General features: G+C 36.4%; 1 protein-coding gene across 2 annotated transcripts; it reads right to left on the reverse strand.

Annotated features, from left to right (window-relative positions):
* Window positions 1–155: 155 nt before the first annotated feature.
* On the reverse strand, window positions 156–15,103 carry LOC137405956 (nuclear pore complex protein Nup153-like). 2 transcript variants are annotated; one of them, XM_068092439.1, is made up of 6 exons: window positions 14,999–15,103; window positions 9,689–9,809; window positions 6,345–6,557; window positions 4,653–5,981; window positions 2,590–2,715; window positions 156–2,108 (listed from the first exon to the last, which is right to left on the reverse strand). In XM_068092439.1, exons 1-6 carry the CDS (start codon window positions 15,092–15,094, stop codon window positions 604–606), a joined length of 3,390 nt encoding a protein of 1,129 aa, XP_067948540.1. In that variant the 5' UTR covers window positions 15,095–15,103; the 3' UTR covers window positions 156–603. The 2 variants fall into 2 exon arrangements, with proteins under 2 accessions (XP_067948540.1, XP_067948541.1); XM_068092440.1 differs by having other exon boundaries at window positions 15,009–15,051.
* Between the last annotated feature and the right edge of the window lie 430 nt (window positions 15,104–15,533).

The raw sequence follows: 15,533 nt of genomic DNA on the forward strand, positions 1-15,533 counted from the left end.
TTATATAAGCTTTTATAGACCATAAAAATTTTCAGTGGTTGCATGTTTTACCAATCAGGGAAATAGCAGAGAACACAGATCGCATGAATAGTTCTAGCGACTAAATGCTGTTTAAATCACTCGAACCAGCAAGGGAAAATGTTGTAAGGTTTCAGACTAATACTGATGGATATGGAGCATTTGATAAGTTATTCCAGTTTAGGTGACAAATTTGATCAAATTTCACCTGCCAATAATCTAACCACAGGAAAAATCCTGATTCAGGTTACATTAGGTGGCATTGAATAAGAACAGTGAATAAAGCAACCCTTGAATTAGTCACCTACAAAAGTCTAAACAGACTAACATGCCATTTCAACAATGTGAATCATAAGTAGAAACTTTTGGCGTACATACCGATTACAATAAGTTGCTGTTATTAGCACATAGTATTGGCAAATAGTTAAGGGAGTTTTATAGAGTAATAAAAATTGTCGTTTTGACAGTTCCCTGAATAAAGAACAAAAAGATAAAGACATTCATCCTGTATCAAACCATCAAGACTAAAAACAGTAAATAGTATACCTTAGCTTCCCGCCATCAACAATAAAATATAACAAATGTTTATTTTTTTATTCTTCTCACTGCCTTTTTTATTATACGGCCTGACTCGTTACTACTGCCAGCCATCTCTGAGGCAGAAGTGCCGCTGTTGAAAGGATTAGGCGTGACACTACGACTGCTAGAGGCAGATGTTGTCTGACTGTTGGCTAGAGATGATGCTTTAAACGAAAATCCTATACCACTAGCCGCTCCAGGCAATAAACTACCTGTCATTTTACTTTGGGGTTCCTGACATTCGTCTGAGGTATTGGGTAAGGCTCCAGATCGCTTCGCTCTATTCAGGTTTGAAGGATTCTGAGAGGCTCCAAACAAATGAACAGCACCGTCGTTTGATGGCTTATTGCAGTCTCCAAACTGAAAGGTCGGAAGATTAATAGGCATTTGTGTAACCTGGCTTGTCGGGGTGAAACCCAATGAGGATTTATTGCTGGACGTGTTTGAAGATGCTGCAGCGCCAAAAAGGATGGGAACAGCTGGTTTTGAGGATTCACTGCTGACAGGAACTTCAACTGAAAACATAGATTTAGCCGCAGCGTTGACACCAGGGGTGGTTCCAAAAGAGAATATGGGGTTAGAACTAGTTGACTGTGAAGAATCAGCACTTGTAGCGGCAGCATTCGCTTGAAAGGAACCAAAATTGAAGGTAGGTTTTTGGGCAGTTTGCGATGACTCTCCATCAGCTCTCGAGACAGTTACTGAAGCTCCATCCATACCAACTGCAGAAATACCTTTGGCAAATTTATTATCAGATTGAGCGGGACAGAATGGAGTTACTTCAACTTGAGGTGTGATTGCAGACTCTTCAGGTTGAACTATAGTTGATATAGACGATTTACCAAAGCCGAACACAGGTGCCGGTGCCATTGATGAGGAATAAGACCTTTTTACACCGGCGTGTTGCCCTTCATGGACACTACTACTGCTGGACACATTGCGGGTAGAGCTAGACATATCTACAGGTGCCTTAACACCAAAGGAGAAGGTTGGAACAGTAACACCAGGTGTGGCTGATTGAACCTGAGATTCGGAGTACTCCTTTTGGCTAACTTTAGACGATTGAGAGAAGCTGAATGAAGGCGTAACCGCTGTCGTTGAAGCCACTGGATCGGATGATGTAGAACATACTAACGATGATGGAACAACAGTCTTCTCTACCTCGGTGCTTTTCATTTTTCTAGGTACATCTTCAGACAACTCTTCAATAGTATCTGTAGCAGGAAGGCTGCCAAAGCTAAATGTGACCGTGGCAGGCTTTTCTGTTTGTCTACCAGCACTAAGGTCTTTGGTGACAGGCAACATAATTCTTGACTTCCCACCTTCATCTCGCTTTCGCTTCGCTGTGTATATTGGCAGTTGCCTGCCCTTATCAAGGTCTCCTAATGAGCTCTCAGTGCCAGGCCTGCAGGCTCCACAGGAAGAACAGAGGGAGAAGCGTGGTCCATTTGGTACAAGGCAAATGTTGCATTTCCAGGTATTGTTCATTCCTAACATATGACCCTCTGAACCTACAAGGGCGAACCAGATGATCAGGGTTATAGTGCAATATAAACTAATTAATGGTGTTTGGCAAGTAAAATCGCTGAAAATATGTTATTTCATCTTGTTACCCAAACGAAACTCAATGACTAGTGGAGTGAAATTCAGATATGATAAACAGCAGATAATTGTCAGAGTCGTGAATGTATAGTTAACAATATACAAAAGCTGTTAGTAAAGTAAGAGTAAAACATGAGTGGTATAAATATATGGGTGGAGAAATGTTAATAAAGGATGTAAAAAGTTTGTACCACTTTTGTTCTTTAGAACTCAGCTAATTGAAGTTTCCTGCATTTACAAAATACATGAATCTTTAAGCTGAGAAAAACCAAAATAAAGTTACAGTTTCTTTATAGCAACCTTTGTAGCTGCTCTTTAGCGAGTTGTCACTTAGGCTATGCATAACCTACTTATCTACACCGTCACTCAGGCTATGTATAGCGCACCTACCTGCATCTTCATTCATGCTATGTCCAAGCTTGTAAGAGAGCAAAGCTGGGTTGTGCCGCCCACATGAGCTACAGGAAGGCTTTTCCTGATCATTCGACTTGAGACAAGTCTTACAGTTCCATGTATCTAACAATAATCCATGCAGCTCACATGATCAAGTTGTCAAGTACATGTTGTAAGAGGCAATACGATGAAAAAGGATACATAAACCGCAACACTGTTGTGAGCAGAAGACTATGGTATCCTTCAAAAATGTTAACGGAAGGAAAAAATTTCTAATAAGTACACGTGAGCCACTCCATGTATTCTATGACTGTTTATCGCTGGTTGAGTAATGAATTTATATTACTGTTTAACTGGCAGGTCGCTTGACTGACGAGTGAAGTTCTGCGGTTTACAAAATTAGTCTACTATAGTAAAGCATTTCTTATCATCGTAACAATGAATATATTAAAAGCGAGCAGGGTCGATATTGCTCAGTTTCTAATGAGAATTACAAAAATATGGATGAAAACATGGAAACTTTTCCAAGGGCCCCATGAGCTATTGCATCACCAGTTAACATCCGAACTTCTTGAAGCGTTAGTATTTTGTAAGTAGAAAAACCGATAAAGTTGAAAGTGAAGCATAAAAATTATAAAACATATACAATCATATATAATTAAAGTGATAGCTAGTGTAGAATAGAGTAAGTCCAATAGCATATCTTTGTCACTCACTCTACGGTTAAACTTTCACATTGCCAATCCTTTACTTCTATTCACGTGTTTCCAAGGCAACAATAATAACCATTTTTACCGATTAATAATTATTTAATGTGTAATTTTTATCTGTGTAAAACATAATGTATGTTTTACACATGGTTATATTATAAAGTTTTACATCATGCGTTTGTTTTAATGATGTATATGATTACAAAAAGTATTTATCATTATTTCAAGCTCCGTAATGAGCTAAACCAAAATAGAATGCATTTTGGTTTAGTTCATTACAGACATTACGTATTCGCGCAAACATGCAATGGGTTCAACATGCAAGAAAATTGATTTGAGATACAAGAGAATTGACGTACAAGCTTGGTCCTGGAACACATTAAGTTTGTATGTCAAGGTATGAATGTATTGGCATGAAACCAACAAGTGGCTTAAACATGTTTGCAGAGGTGAGGGTAAGTCAAAGTTTACTTGAATGTAAAATAAAAAAAGTGTTCATAAAACTTGTTGAGGCTCACTATGATATGAATGATGTGTCACAAATCTATACCTTCTGCCACATTGTTAATCTATGTATATAAACCTCAGCGTTTGTCTGTCTGTCATTCGTGTGTCCAGTTATAGCGATAAAGTTTTAAGAATGAAAAATCCGCTCCTATTCTACATACAGGCGTTCTATCCATTAGACTACACATCCAACTAATCATACTAATGAATACTTGTGCACAAGCCTACGCACCTGGCAATCTTTAATGCCGATTGGCTAACATAGCACCCTTCATCTAGCACACTTGAAGATCATGATTGCATGAAAGATCATGAAACAACTTTTTTTCCTAACACTAGCTTCAGAGGGATGGACATGTTTCTTATTTTAGTATTTAGATTAAGACTAGCTTAAGTTACTCAGATTTATTGGGTAAAGAAACTTAACCAACTGAAAATAAATTTTCTATGCTAAAACATTTTTATTACCCACGCACCGCCAGGCATTCAAGAGTCTTTACTATAATAAAAGCTGACCGTAGCCACCTTAAGAGCGTTAGAAAAAAATTGCCTGACACGGAAATTGAACTCAGATATTCTGCTACGCATACAAGCGCACTAACCACTGGGCCACTTAGTGCCTTTGCCACCTTATAGAATAATTATGGACATGCTTATTACACATGATGATCGCTCACACCACACGTGACTAGCAATGTACTAATAAGTTTAATTCTTTCTAGCCATAGTACATCAAAAAGGTTATTGTGGTATTACGCACAGCTAGCAACATCAGAAAATGAGTACTAAGCTTAGATATGATTGAAAGAAAGCCTAACATGTAACAGAAGTCGTTGCACTCACTTGTTAACTCGGTTTGAGTCTTCGTCGTCAATGGCTTCTGGCTGACAGTGACTGAAGTTGAAAGGATAGGAGTCTGAGATACAGCAGAAATACGAGCTTCACACACAGCACAGACCGTACTTCCTTCTTCATTAGGAGCGGAGCACGACTGACAGCTCCATGTACCCACCGCCTTCTGACGGAGGATGTCTGGACCCTTCTCAATGGCTGATGAGGCGCTTGGCAGTTTAGCTACATTACCTTTGGAAGACAGTCTGCTGTCAAGTAGGTCTACAGAGTGACCCTCTACAGCCTTCCCAGCATTCTCTGACGAGCCAGCAATCAGATCAGGAGCTTGAGAAGGTAAAACTTTATAGGTTTGTAGCGTGTCCAGTTTGTTGAGAGTTTTGAAAGCTGGAAGGTCCTTGGGGAATAATTTGGTAACAGGACAATCCTCAGATGGCGATGAAAAGGTATTGAAGCTGCCTGAAGTTTTCACAGCTGGCTCCATGGTTGGTACTGTATGCGAATTTGAGCTGACATTGCACACACTTTCCATGACCGATAGATTAGTCTTTGTTGACTGAACTGGCTGAGACTCACGAGTCTGGTCAACAAGCCTATCAGTGATCACCACTGATGAATAATCTGGGGGTGCAATACTTACTTTGCTAGAATAGTGTCTACCATTTCTATTCTCCGCATCACCGGGAACAGCCATTTGAGAGGACCTACCCTGCAGCATCAGCCCAAATGCTCCATGATGAGGAACTCCAACAGTTGGCTGTCTAACTTCCTGTTTATGAACATTGGCCATAAGTGTAGCCTTAGAAATATTTGCCAAACTTTCTGTTGGGGGTGCATCTTTCTTAGGAGAGCCTTTAAAAGTGAGATACGATGAAGCAGTACATAGACTCTTAGGATGATTATCACTCGCAGCTAGCTTAATATTGCCTTTGCTCGAATCTTGAATTGACTTGAGTATCAGTTGAGCAGCTGACTGCCTACCCCGTGTTACACTTGATGAAAACTTAGTTTTTCGCTTTGGTTTCATGATTTTTCTTTGCGTATTGGAACACGGAATCTTATAGTTTTGTCGGTTCAGAGCACCGCCATAAACTGTTTTACCACGATAAAATGACGATTCCTTTAACTGACTCGAGGAATTCAAACTGGACTCGATCATACTTTCATTGAAGGACTGAGCAAACTCGCTTAAACTGAAAGATCTTTTTCCCATAGTTCCATCACAAGAGCCGACATCGTCGGAGTCTTCTGTCTCTGAATGCACTTTATATGCATTGCGCCTCTGTGCTCGACGCTTTTCTCTTTGAGGAGCAACTCCAAGACCTATAAGTATTGAACTAGGCTATCAAAACAGAATATAAAACTAGCATATGAGTGAATGTTTCTGGCTAAAACCAGTAAACATCACAAACAGAACTGTCACGACTATCTAACAATCTAGAAACCGAACCAACGGGTGACTAGCATAAATGCCACACAATTCCGACTTATCTGACCTTCTCTGACCTTTTTTAGGCTAACAATGTTCACTATAGCTTTATAGAGCCTGTAGACTGTTTATTTGCTTGGCACAACCTGATTGTCATTATACAGTAGATAAATTACAAAAACGATCTTTTGTTGTAACAGTGCCATGTTATATACTGGTAATTGCTGCGATTACGCGCTGCAGGCTGAACAACTCACCATGACTCGGGGTTCCCGCATCAGGGATTGATGTATCATAGGCTGCTCCTCGTCTCCGTGAGCTACCAAAAGGGGACTGACTACAGGGTACGATTGCGACCAGCGGCTCCTCAGCCGAAACTAGATACCGACTTGCTGCCTCCCTCACCTTCATACTTTCGCATGATAGCTGGTTGGAAGATGGCAAAGTGCCACTGCTCTTCCTCATTGACTCTAGAATAGCATCAAAAATGGTGACATCTAGACAAGCATTGTAAATTGAACAGAGAGTAGTACACTTCATTACTTCTTCAATAGGTATATACCTTAGAACCTCTAATTGAACGTCATGGCGCTCTATTTTTCAACCCTTTTTCTATAGTGGGTCAATTGGAGGCGGCGTTCAAATAAAGGCTGGCGTTGTATTTTTAAATGGTCTGTCAAAATTTCGAAAAGATAAATTTAGCCCATATTTGGGCGTAGCGAATGTCGCCTATATTTTACCCTCTTTTTTCGGTGGAGCGATATTAAAACTTTTGGATGCAGTAAATCTGCTAACTTACCTCCAACTTGTCAAAGATCTCTTAATAAATATGCATTGAGAAACTGAGAAATCTCTACCAATTGATATCTATTGCCTGCAATTAACCTACAATGACATTATAACCTGTGTACCGCTTTGTAATTTGTTCGAGCTTTCAATTTTTATTTCATTCTAAATTTGAAGACATATTTTTATATTATATATCTATTATTTAACAATGTTGTATAAAAGCACATCGCACTCATTGATATGTTTGCTACAATTTGTAGCCAAAACTAGCTTTTTATGTGCAATAGAAGAGGAGTTACCAGCGTCAATCAATCGTAAGATCAGATTACCGCAATGATGCTTTCAAATAAATAATATGCTATAAATCTGCAAATTTATTAGTTATATAATCTATCCAATGCTACAAATATATATTCATGAACAAGTGACATAAACGACCCATACTTATATTATATGCAGAAACAAAAGTTCATGTTTTTAAAACAAAAATTCTGATTGTTGCTTTCGATGGAACAAACAACTTTTAAAACAAACTTTCTTCTGGTTGTCCAATACCTTCCACAATGTCTTCTGACCTCAACGCTTCTTCTGCGCTGCTGAACTAGTCGATATTAGGGTCCAAACAATTTTTGGCAGAGCAAAACCTTTACACGTTGCATTTAGCACAAACGCAATGCGTAAAGGTTTCGCTCGCTAAATGTAACCTTTGTACAATTGCAAATGTAAACCGTTTTTATATACATGTACTTCGAAGTATGAAGACCGTGTTAAACAATGAACTACTATTGGGCTAAGACAGTTATTAATTATTTCTATGGTGCTGCTTTCCAAGTTTTAATGAAAACAAGCTAGAAGCTGCAAAGGTAGACAACGAGAGAATTGATTGTCATTAATGTAAACGATACATTATTAATATGATCTTATGGACACTTTTAACTGATCCCTTGATATTGTGGGTTCATAAAAATCAAAGATTGTCAAAGTGGCGTTGAAATAGAGATGGCGTTCAAATAGAGGGTGGCGTTCAATTATAGGTTTTACGGTAATCTGCAACCATAAACAGGAGTTGTCTTCTTCAATAGATATATCTGAAACCATAAACAGGAGTCATTTTCTTCAATAGATATATAACCTGAGACCATAAACAGGAGTTGTCTTATTCAAAAGATATATAATCTGAAACCATAAACAGATGTCTTTTTCAATAGATATAAAACCTGAAAGCATAAACAGGAGTTGTCTTTTTCAATAGACATGAAACCTGAAAGCATAAAGAGGAGTTGTCTGTAAATCATAAGTGAATTTTCAGTAATCTTTATTTTAACTAAGATTGCATCTGATCTTAGTTGTTTAAATGCTTCAGAGCTCCAGTATGTAACAACTAAAATTACCAAGCTTGTTATTTTCAAATCACAGGACATTGCTTGCTCAGTTTCTCAGTTTCATGGAACTCATATGTAATGACTTTGCAGTCGTATTTTTGTTAATATTCATCACAGTGGTTCCAATACTGGTAAGAAAAAAGTTGTTCATAATCAAAGTTTAAAAAAAAGTTATTCAATGTTTACTTTATGAAAACTTTCTTTTCAGCCATATTGTTACCTTAATAACCTGGTCAGGGTGATGATGAACCCATTTCAAACGTAATAAAGATTTTTTTCTACAGATAAAATCTAACCTAGAGCTTCCTTGCTGTAAAGAATAGAAAATTAATAATACAAAGCAAAAAGATAATCTCATAGATGGGCAGATATTTGTAAGTCAGTAAACATAAATCGACATACAAGTCTGGATGAATAATGGCAAATCGCACGTCAATGAAAACATAGATGGCAGCTTTGAATTCTAACAATTTGAAAGCCATAGAAGATGGACGAAGGAAGGAAGAATTGAGAGTTTACAACTTTCAGAAAACTAAAACAAAATGGTCAGTAAAATCACGATCCTTAAAAATATGACTATACAAAAACCAGCGATGCAAGGGTAGCTACAGTGTAGCAATATAATAGGTAACCATATGAACTGTTTAGGACCAAAAGAGATTAACTGGTTTTTAAACACAGGATCAATGCTTACGCTTTTAAGCTACATTTAATAATATAAAAATACTATATAAACATCAAATATAAAAACGCAAAGAGCAGACACATGAACGTAATTTTTCTGTTGCTTGATGATTTTTTTTCATTTAGATTGTTCTTTTAATTTTTCTTTGGTCAGTATTAATTCCAGTTTTCGTATGAGGATTGACTAAAGGCTTCTAAAGATAAAATATTGGTTTAATATAATAATATAAACAGGCTCAGCACAATAAATTAACATCTAAAACAAAACAGTTAATACACAAAACACAAATGCAGTATCATAGCCAAACTTCACTGGTGTTCCCAAGCTGATATCGTCGTGTTCAAAAACAGAGGAGCTCATACTACTCAAAAACATATTAAGCACCAGATACCCGACTTGATGAATGAGAAAGCATCAGTCTGTAACTAATACCCATAATAGATGAGCCAACATAGCCGAGGTTTAAAATAAATCATGACAAGTTGTTAACAGAGGGACATTGTGAAAACTATTCTCCTTTAACAATATTTCTCCGCCCATTCTAGTGACTGTAGGTCTATAATTTGGCCCAGCTTAATAATGACAACACTGTGGGTGACTAGAAAATGTTAACAAATAAATCTGTTACAAAGAACTGAATTTACTAACAAACATAATGGGCATCTGTGAGACTATGTACTCTGTTAAAAAGTCATTCATAGGGAACAACATTATTTCTATTTGCATGTTTGAATAAATCCCTCACCGGATCTGGAGCAACTGGGTGTGTCATGAGAAGCTGTAATAAGCTGTCTATCTTGTTGACTAGTCGTGAACAGAGAGCCATACCACGATGGTTTTAGAAATTCTTTCACCGACTCAGCCACCTATAAATGATTTATGATATGAAACATGGAAAGAAAATCGCCTATTTTATGCTAATATATCACTAGGTGAATGCCCAGCTTGCCTGAGTAATAAAAAAGCCTTTGCATAGAAAATGTATATTTATTTAACATATAACAACAGTTACTATTCTAACTTTTAAACTTCATATCATGAGAATAGTGTTTTGTGCAGTTCAAATAAATTACCAGAAAAATAAAACAACTGTTAAAACTTTACTTAAACAAGTGTTTAAATGTAAATGTGAAATATCAAGTAATGGCTAAATAAAGTCCATTTTGCTACGATTACAATGAAACATTATATGGTATACAATTATATAATTTTAATTCGTTTTAGTGTTAGCATCGTAAGGCGACAATGTCATAGTGTGTCATATCATAGAAGCTCATAGTAATTATCTAATGCGAATACCTCCTGGCAAAAATCATCAGAGTTTTTTATACGTACAGTACATAGTAACAAATTAAACAGTTGGAGCTGAGTTAAAACAACAGTGCACTCTCAGGATGCGATTTTAATCTGTTCCAGGGTTAACATCGTGCGGTGAAAAAATCGCAAGGAGGGGTACAGAAACCATAGTAATTATATGTTTGCAAACATCTCCTGATTAAAATCATCAAAAAATATATACAAGAGGTGCACATATTAAAAATAGTAACAAAATTGTATGTTAAAGGTTGACTTGCAACAAAATTCCCATAACAGTTATTTGGTATCAAAAGATTCACCATGTCTTACTCTGTTGTGTTGTAGGTGCAAAATATGTGGAAAGGTGATTACAAGCTCTTAAAAGCTCAAAAACGAACAGAAAATCACAGCCACACGAGACCGCCGTAGTTTGGATTCTCTTTCTAAAACGGCTAAAATGTGACGCAATTGTGAAGGATGGTTTCTGTTTACACCTTCATGCAACCTTATTCGTCGAAATATTTTCACAAATATACTTCACGCATTCAATAAAACCATGTCTATTGTTCTTACGCGTCTGTTTTATCGTCATCGTAATGCTGTCACTTTTAGCAGTGATATTCTATAACTTACCGTAAAAATTTGTTTAATTTTTTAGCCTTATCTTGAAGGAGTACATATCATTGTCTGATAATCATGACGAGCCTGTTGGTCTCATGTGATAATCGAAAAGTGCTGCAGAAATGATTTGCGAAGTATTGGGTCACATGATCAGATTACGACTTGCCGATTAGACCAAACCGAAACAAAACTGTAAAGTAGCAAGCATCTATACTTGATACGGGGTCTTCGGTAAAACCCGAAGTGTTTGTCATAAACTAGTGCTACGATAAGTTTTATATTGAGCTTTTTATTGGCCTTTCAATTCACGTGAGAACATCACGTGACAAGACAATAACCAAATTTCATGGCTACGTCATCGAAATAAAGAGATTTCAATCTACGGCGGCTTTTCATTTTTGAGCTTTTAAGAGCTTGTAATCACATTTCCACATATTTGGCACCTACAACACAACAGAGTAAGACATGGTGAATCTTTTGATACTAAATAACTGTAATGTGAATTTTATTGCAAGTCAACCTTTAAAATAAGTTTAGCTTATTAAATGCACACTTCAAGCTAAGTTTTTGTATGTATTTTTAACTATTTTACCGAATTTCCACTTTTTATCACTAAAATTTTATCACCTATTAATATTTGGCTTAATTTTCAATATAATTTTAGCAGCTTTCATCAAAACTGTTTTTAACTTAATTCGGCAAAAAAGGCCGAACAATACCGTTTTCGTATTGAAGTGAAATTTCGTAAGAAGGTTAAGAGAGGTTGTCTGACCACTGACCTTCTGTTTGAAGGGATTGCAACTCTAACTTTGCTACTGGTTTTAAAGGGACAATATTACTGCTTTGCCCATGAGATTCGTTAAACTGAGAGAAATCGGTCATCACGTCTCTTTCAAGCGTTGTGAAAATGTTTTCGGCGAACAGTATTGTTATTGTATTCGTCTTTGTTATTTTGACATATGTAATAAGCACACCAGCTGCCAAATTTGAACTGGAGAAAAAATTTTGTTCAATTCATATGGTGAAAAAAGATTCGTATGCTGAGGTGAAAAATTAACGCTGTTCAACTTGGTAAGGTGAAATTTTTTTTTATATAATGAGGGTAATAATCGAATCCTGAGAGTGCAATGTAGTAACAAAACACTATGCTAACCTTAGTAACTATGGTTACCTCAGTAACTTTAGTGTATCTATTGATTACGATCTGCAAGAAACTGTAACATTACAATGTACTACATGCAGTATGTGCCATGGGTTGCTCCTACTTTAGAAATAGACGGATACCTTGAACGTTGAATTTAGCTGAAATGAATTTAGCTTACTAAACACACACTTGAAGCTACGTTTTGCCATGTATTATACCAAACTTCAACTTCGTTATAGGCTAAAATTCTATCTCTTATTTATTTTTGCTTTCATTTTTACTATAACTTATAATGAACAACGCTGAACTGAGATAAAGAGCAACCAAGCATCGTATCTCTTTCAGGCATTTTGGGAGAGACTTCGATAAATAAAATATCGACATTTTTGTTATTTTGTCGTAATCAGTACACCGACAGTTAATTTCGAGAACATTTTTTTGTTGATATCGTATGGTGAAAAAAAAGAGAAAAAATTTCGTTGTCTTGTTGCAAGGACGAAGAAACATTGTGTTCCATATAATACAAAAAATTTTTATAACAGGGGCATCGAAACCCGAGGGCGTACTGTATTAACTAATAATTTTTTGTGCACAATCGAGAAAAGGATATACAGTATATGGTAAGCGAGATGGTTATGATAGGAACAGCTTAGCCTAATGGTTACGCAGATTTGTTAGTAACCTTGCAATTTGAATGTCATGAATTCAAATCCTGTACAAATGTGATTATTCATTGCTAAAACTTTATCGATATAACCAGACAGACGAATGACAGATGAGAGACATACATTGGGATTTATATAGATTGTGCAAGTATTATTATCACTAGTAGTAAATAATAAATGAACAGTAGGGGAGAGTAGGACACATCTCAAATTTCTTGCTTATTTACATCATTTTGAATTCTTACCTCACTAACTAAAGAACTTTCTAGGTCATCTAATGAGATAACTTAGAAGCATAAAATATAAAAAACAGCAATTTAGGTGAGCCATGATTTTGTAAAATTTATTGGTAATATTTTGCTTTTTTATCTTTATATTTAAATTTAGAGAATTGCATATCTTTTTTCTACATCATCCCATGTTAAGAAAGGTCAGTGGGAACAGCTATAGACATGTTCTCTTCACAATGCACCCACCAACTTCATGATGTTACAGTATCCTGAGTTGGGATGAACATTTTGGTCACTCAGAGTCATTTGGGGCACGTTGAAACACAAAGGGTATGGGGCAAGTTGCAGCATGTTTTAATGATAAAATTAGAGGGGCAAGTTGCAACATATCTCAAACTTGCCCCTCTATTCTTACAGAGGGGGACAGCTCGAGTAGCTTTTTAACTGCAGGTTGATACGAGCCTTGAAGACCTAGCTAAAAGTTAATATTCATGATGAACCCTTAAATTTCTGGACAATATTGATAATTGATATCATGACTGCAAATGCTAACGTAAAGAAAGAAAAGTTTGATCTTTAGATCAACATGTATATACGTTTTGTTTTACTGTGAAAGTTTTTTTTGTGTGATTGTTGTACACAGTGTTCTGAAGTGCACAGCCAACGCTTTTCAAATTTGTCTTGCTGAGATAATTAGTGGCAATTTGAAATGTTTGGCTGAAATAAATTTCAACAAAACACCATTCTAAAACTAAAATTTACTATGAAAGTCAAGGACATTTCAACGTTTCCTATAGGCTGTTTCAACTACCCCCTACCGAGGCGCATTGATACACCAATTACGGAATTAGTACTTTTGCGATATTTTTTTAAGTATACAACCAGCAGAATTGGCATTTGGCATACATATGTAAAACATATTTCTATATCCTATGTGATTATTTAAGTAATAATCTAATACTTTAGTAAAACTTTGTAGCTAAAAATGCATTTTTGTTGCAACGTGTCCCACCCTCATAGCCTGGACATGGCTCTCCTGAGAGGTGGGGGAGAGCCTGGGACACATAGCAGCACCTGGGGAAGACAACTTCAAAAGTCCACTTCTGCAGTCGCTAATATCACAATCGTTATTTCCGAAGGAGTATCATGTGACAGGCTTATTGTTATTACATTATCATGTGACGGTCTTATTGATGATAGACTTTAAACGCTCCACATCTAATACATCGAGAGATCTGAATCTAACGACACGCTTCCCTCAGTATCAGTCTGAGCGTCATATGTAACATATGTCGCTCGTTTTGTAGAAATTATCTTACATTTTTTCGCTATGTGTCCCAGGCTCTCTCCCCAACCCCCAAGAGAGCCATGCCCAGGCTAAACCCTCCCCTATGGTTATAAACCTTATCTCAGTACGGTGGACAGACTATGACGCCAATGGTTGGTTACAAAAAGGCTGAGAATTACCTATAAACACAGCTACTACTACAGCAAACATGTCTAAGAGATTGTGTGATAACAGATAGGCCTACCCACTAAAAGCTTTTGTGTGTTTAGTTATTATTTAAGAAATCAATTAAATTTTATTTCAACGTCTAATTCAGGTTCCAATTTTCCAAAGAAAAAATCACTTGTGGATTTACATGTCCTATGAAAATTATTGACATGTCATACTGATTTTGTACGAAAATGGACTTTTATTATTATCATCGTTCATTTAAGTTTTTTATTTGTAGACTAGGCCTATCTATTTCTAACGCACCCCTTCGTTAAAAATGATCAACCGATTAGTGAACTTTTATGAATAAAAATACTCGCTCAAAATTCAAACAAACATTGTAGCTTTAACAATGAGAAAATTGCAAATACACGTTTTTAACTGGAAATTCTTCAACAGAACGCAATGCGCAAGCCCACAAACAAGAAAATTACTCGTGACTGAGTGTCTCGAAATAAATACAACGAATATTTTTATTTGAATGTTTTGGAAACATCAAAAACCGAATATAAAATATCAACGCCTCTCACTGTCAATTCAGTAATAGCACATAATGTTATAATGGAGTAAGGGGTAGCAGTAAATCTATATTATTCTCTACCTGACTTAACATTGATTTGGCGCTTCTACGGTTTTGTGCATGCACTGAGTTGTTATCATCTTGTCGTGCTTTTTTTCGAGCAGGCTCTACACTCATTTTTTTTATTTCATTATAACCACGCTATGTACTACTCAAGCATTTGCAACAGCAAAATATCGCACCGTACAAAATTATCTTTTTTGAAACGACAGGCACTATTTAGAAAATAAATTATATGGGATCGCGCACCTAGATTAAAAAGTATGAGAAAACAACTCTGAAAATATTTGTTACGGCTTCCGTCATTGACACAGTACTTCGACACCTACATGATGTTGATGTGATGGTATTATTTAGAACTATTGTGTGGTATTGTGGATGGATGCTTCTGATAAAGTAAGAGTTTAGTAAACATGATGCAATAGGTAACAGAGAACTGTTCATTGACAGGAAAACACAAAGTTAAAGTGTTGGACAGACGAGGTATGCAATTTGCAAATATAATATCGATACAAATTATAGTGAGAAAATAACTCTAAAGTATATTACACAACCT

The sequence above is a fragment of the Watersipora subatra genome, chromosome 10 (assembly GCF_963576615.1).
Source record: "Watersipora subatra chromosome 10, tzWatSuba1.1, whole genome shotgun sequence".
Taxonomy (NCBI): Eukaryota; Metazoa; Bryozoa; class Gymnolaemata; order Cheilostomatida; family Watersiporidae; genus Watersipora; species Watersipora subatra.

Excerpts from the sequence above, each read along its gene's own strand:
- LOC137405956 (XM_068092439.1), bottom strand. The coding sequence starts at position 15,094 with ATGAGTGTAGAGCCTGCTCGAAAAAAAGCACGACAAGATGATAACAAC. Across the intron at positions 9,810-14,998 it reads CCAAATCAATGTTAAGTCAG|GTGGCTGAGTCGGTGAAAGA; the intron begins GTAGAGAATAAT and ends AATCATTTATAG. Across the intron at positions 2,716-4,652 it reads GACTCAAACCGAGTTAACAA|ATACATGGAACTGTAAGACT; the intron begins GTGAGTGCAACG and ends GATTATTGTTAG.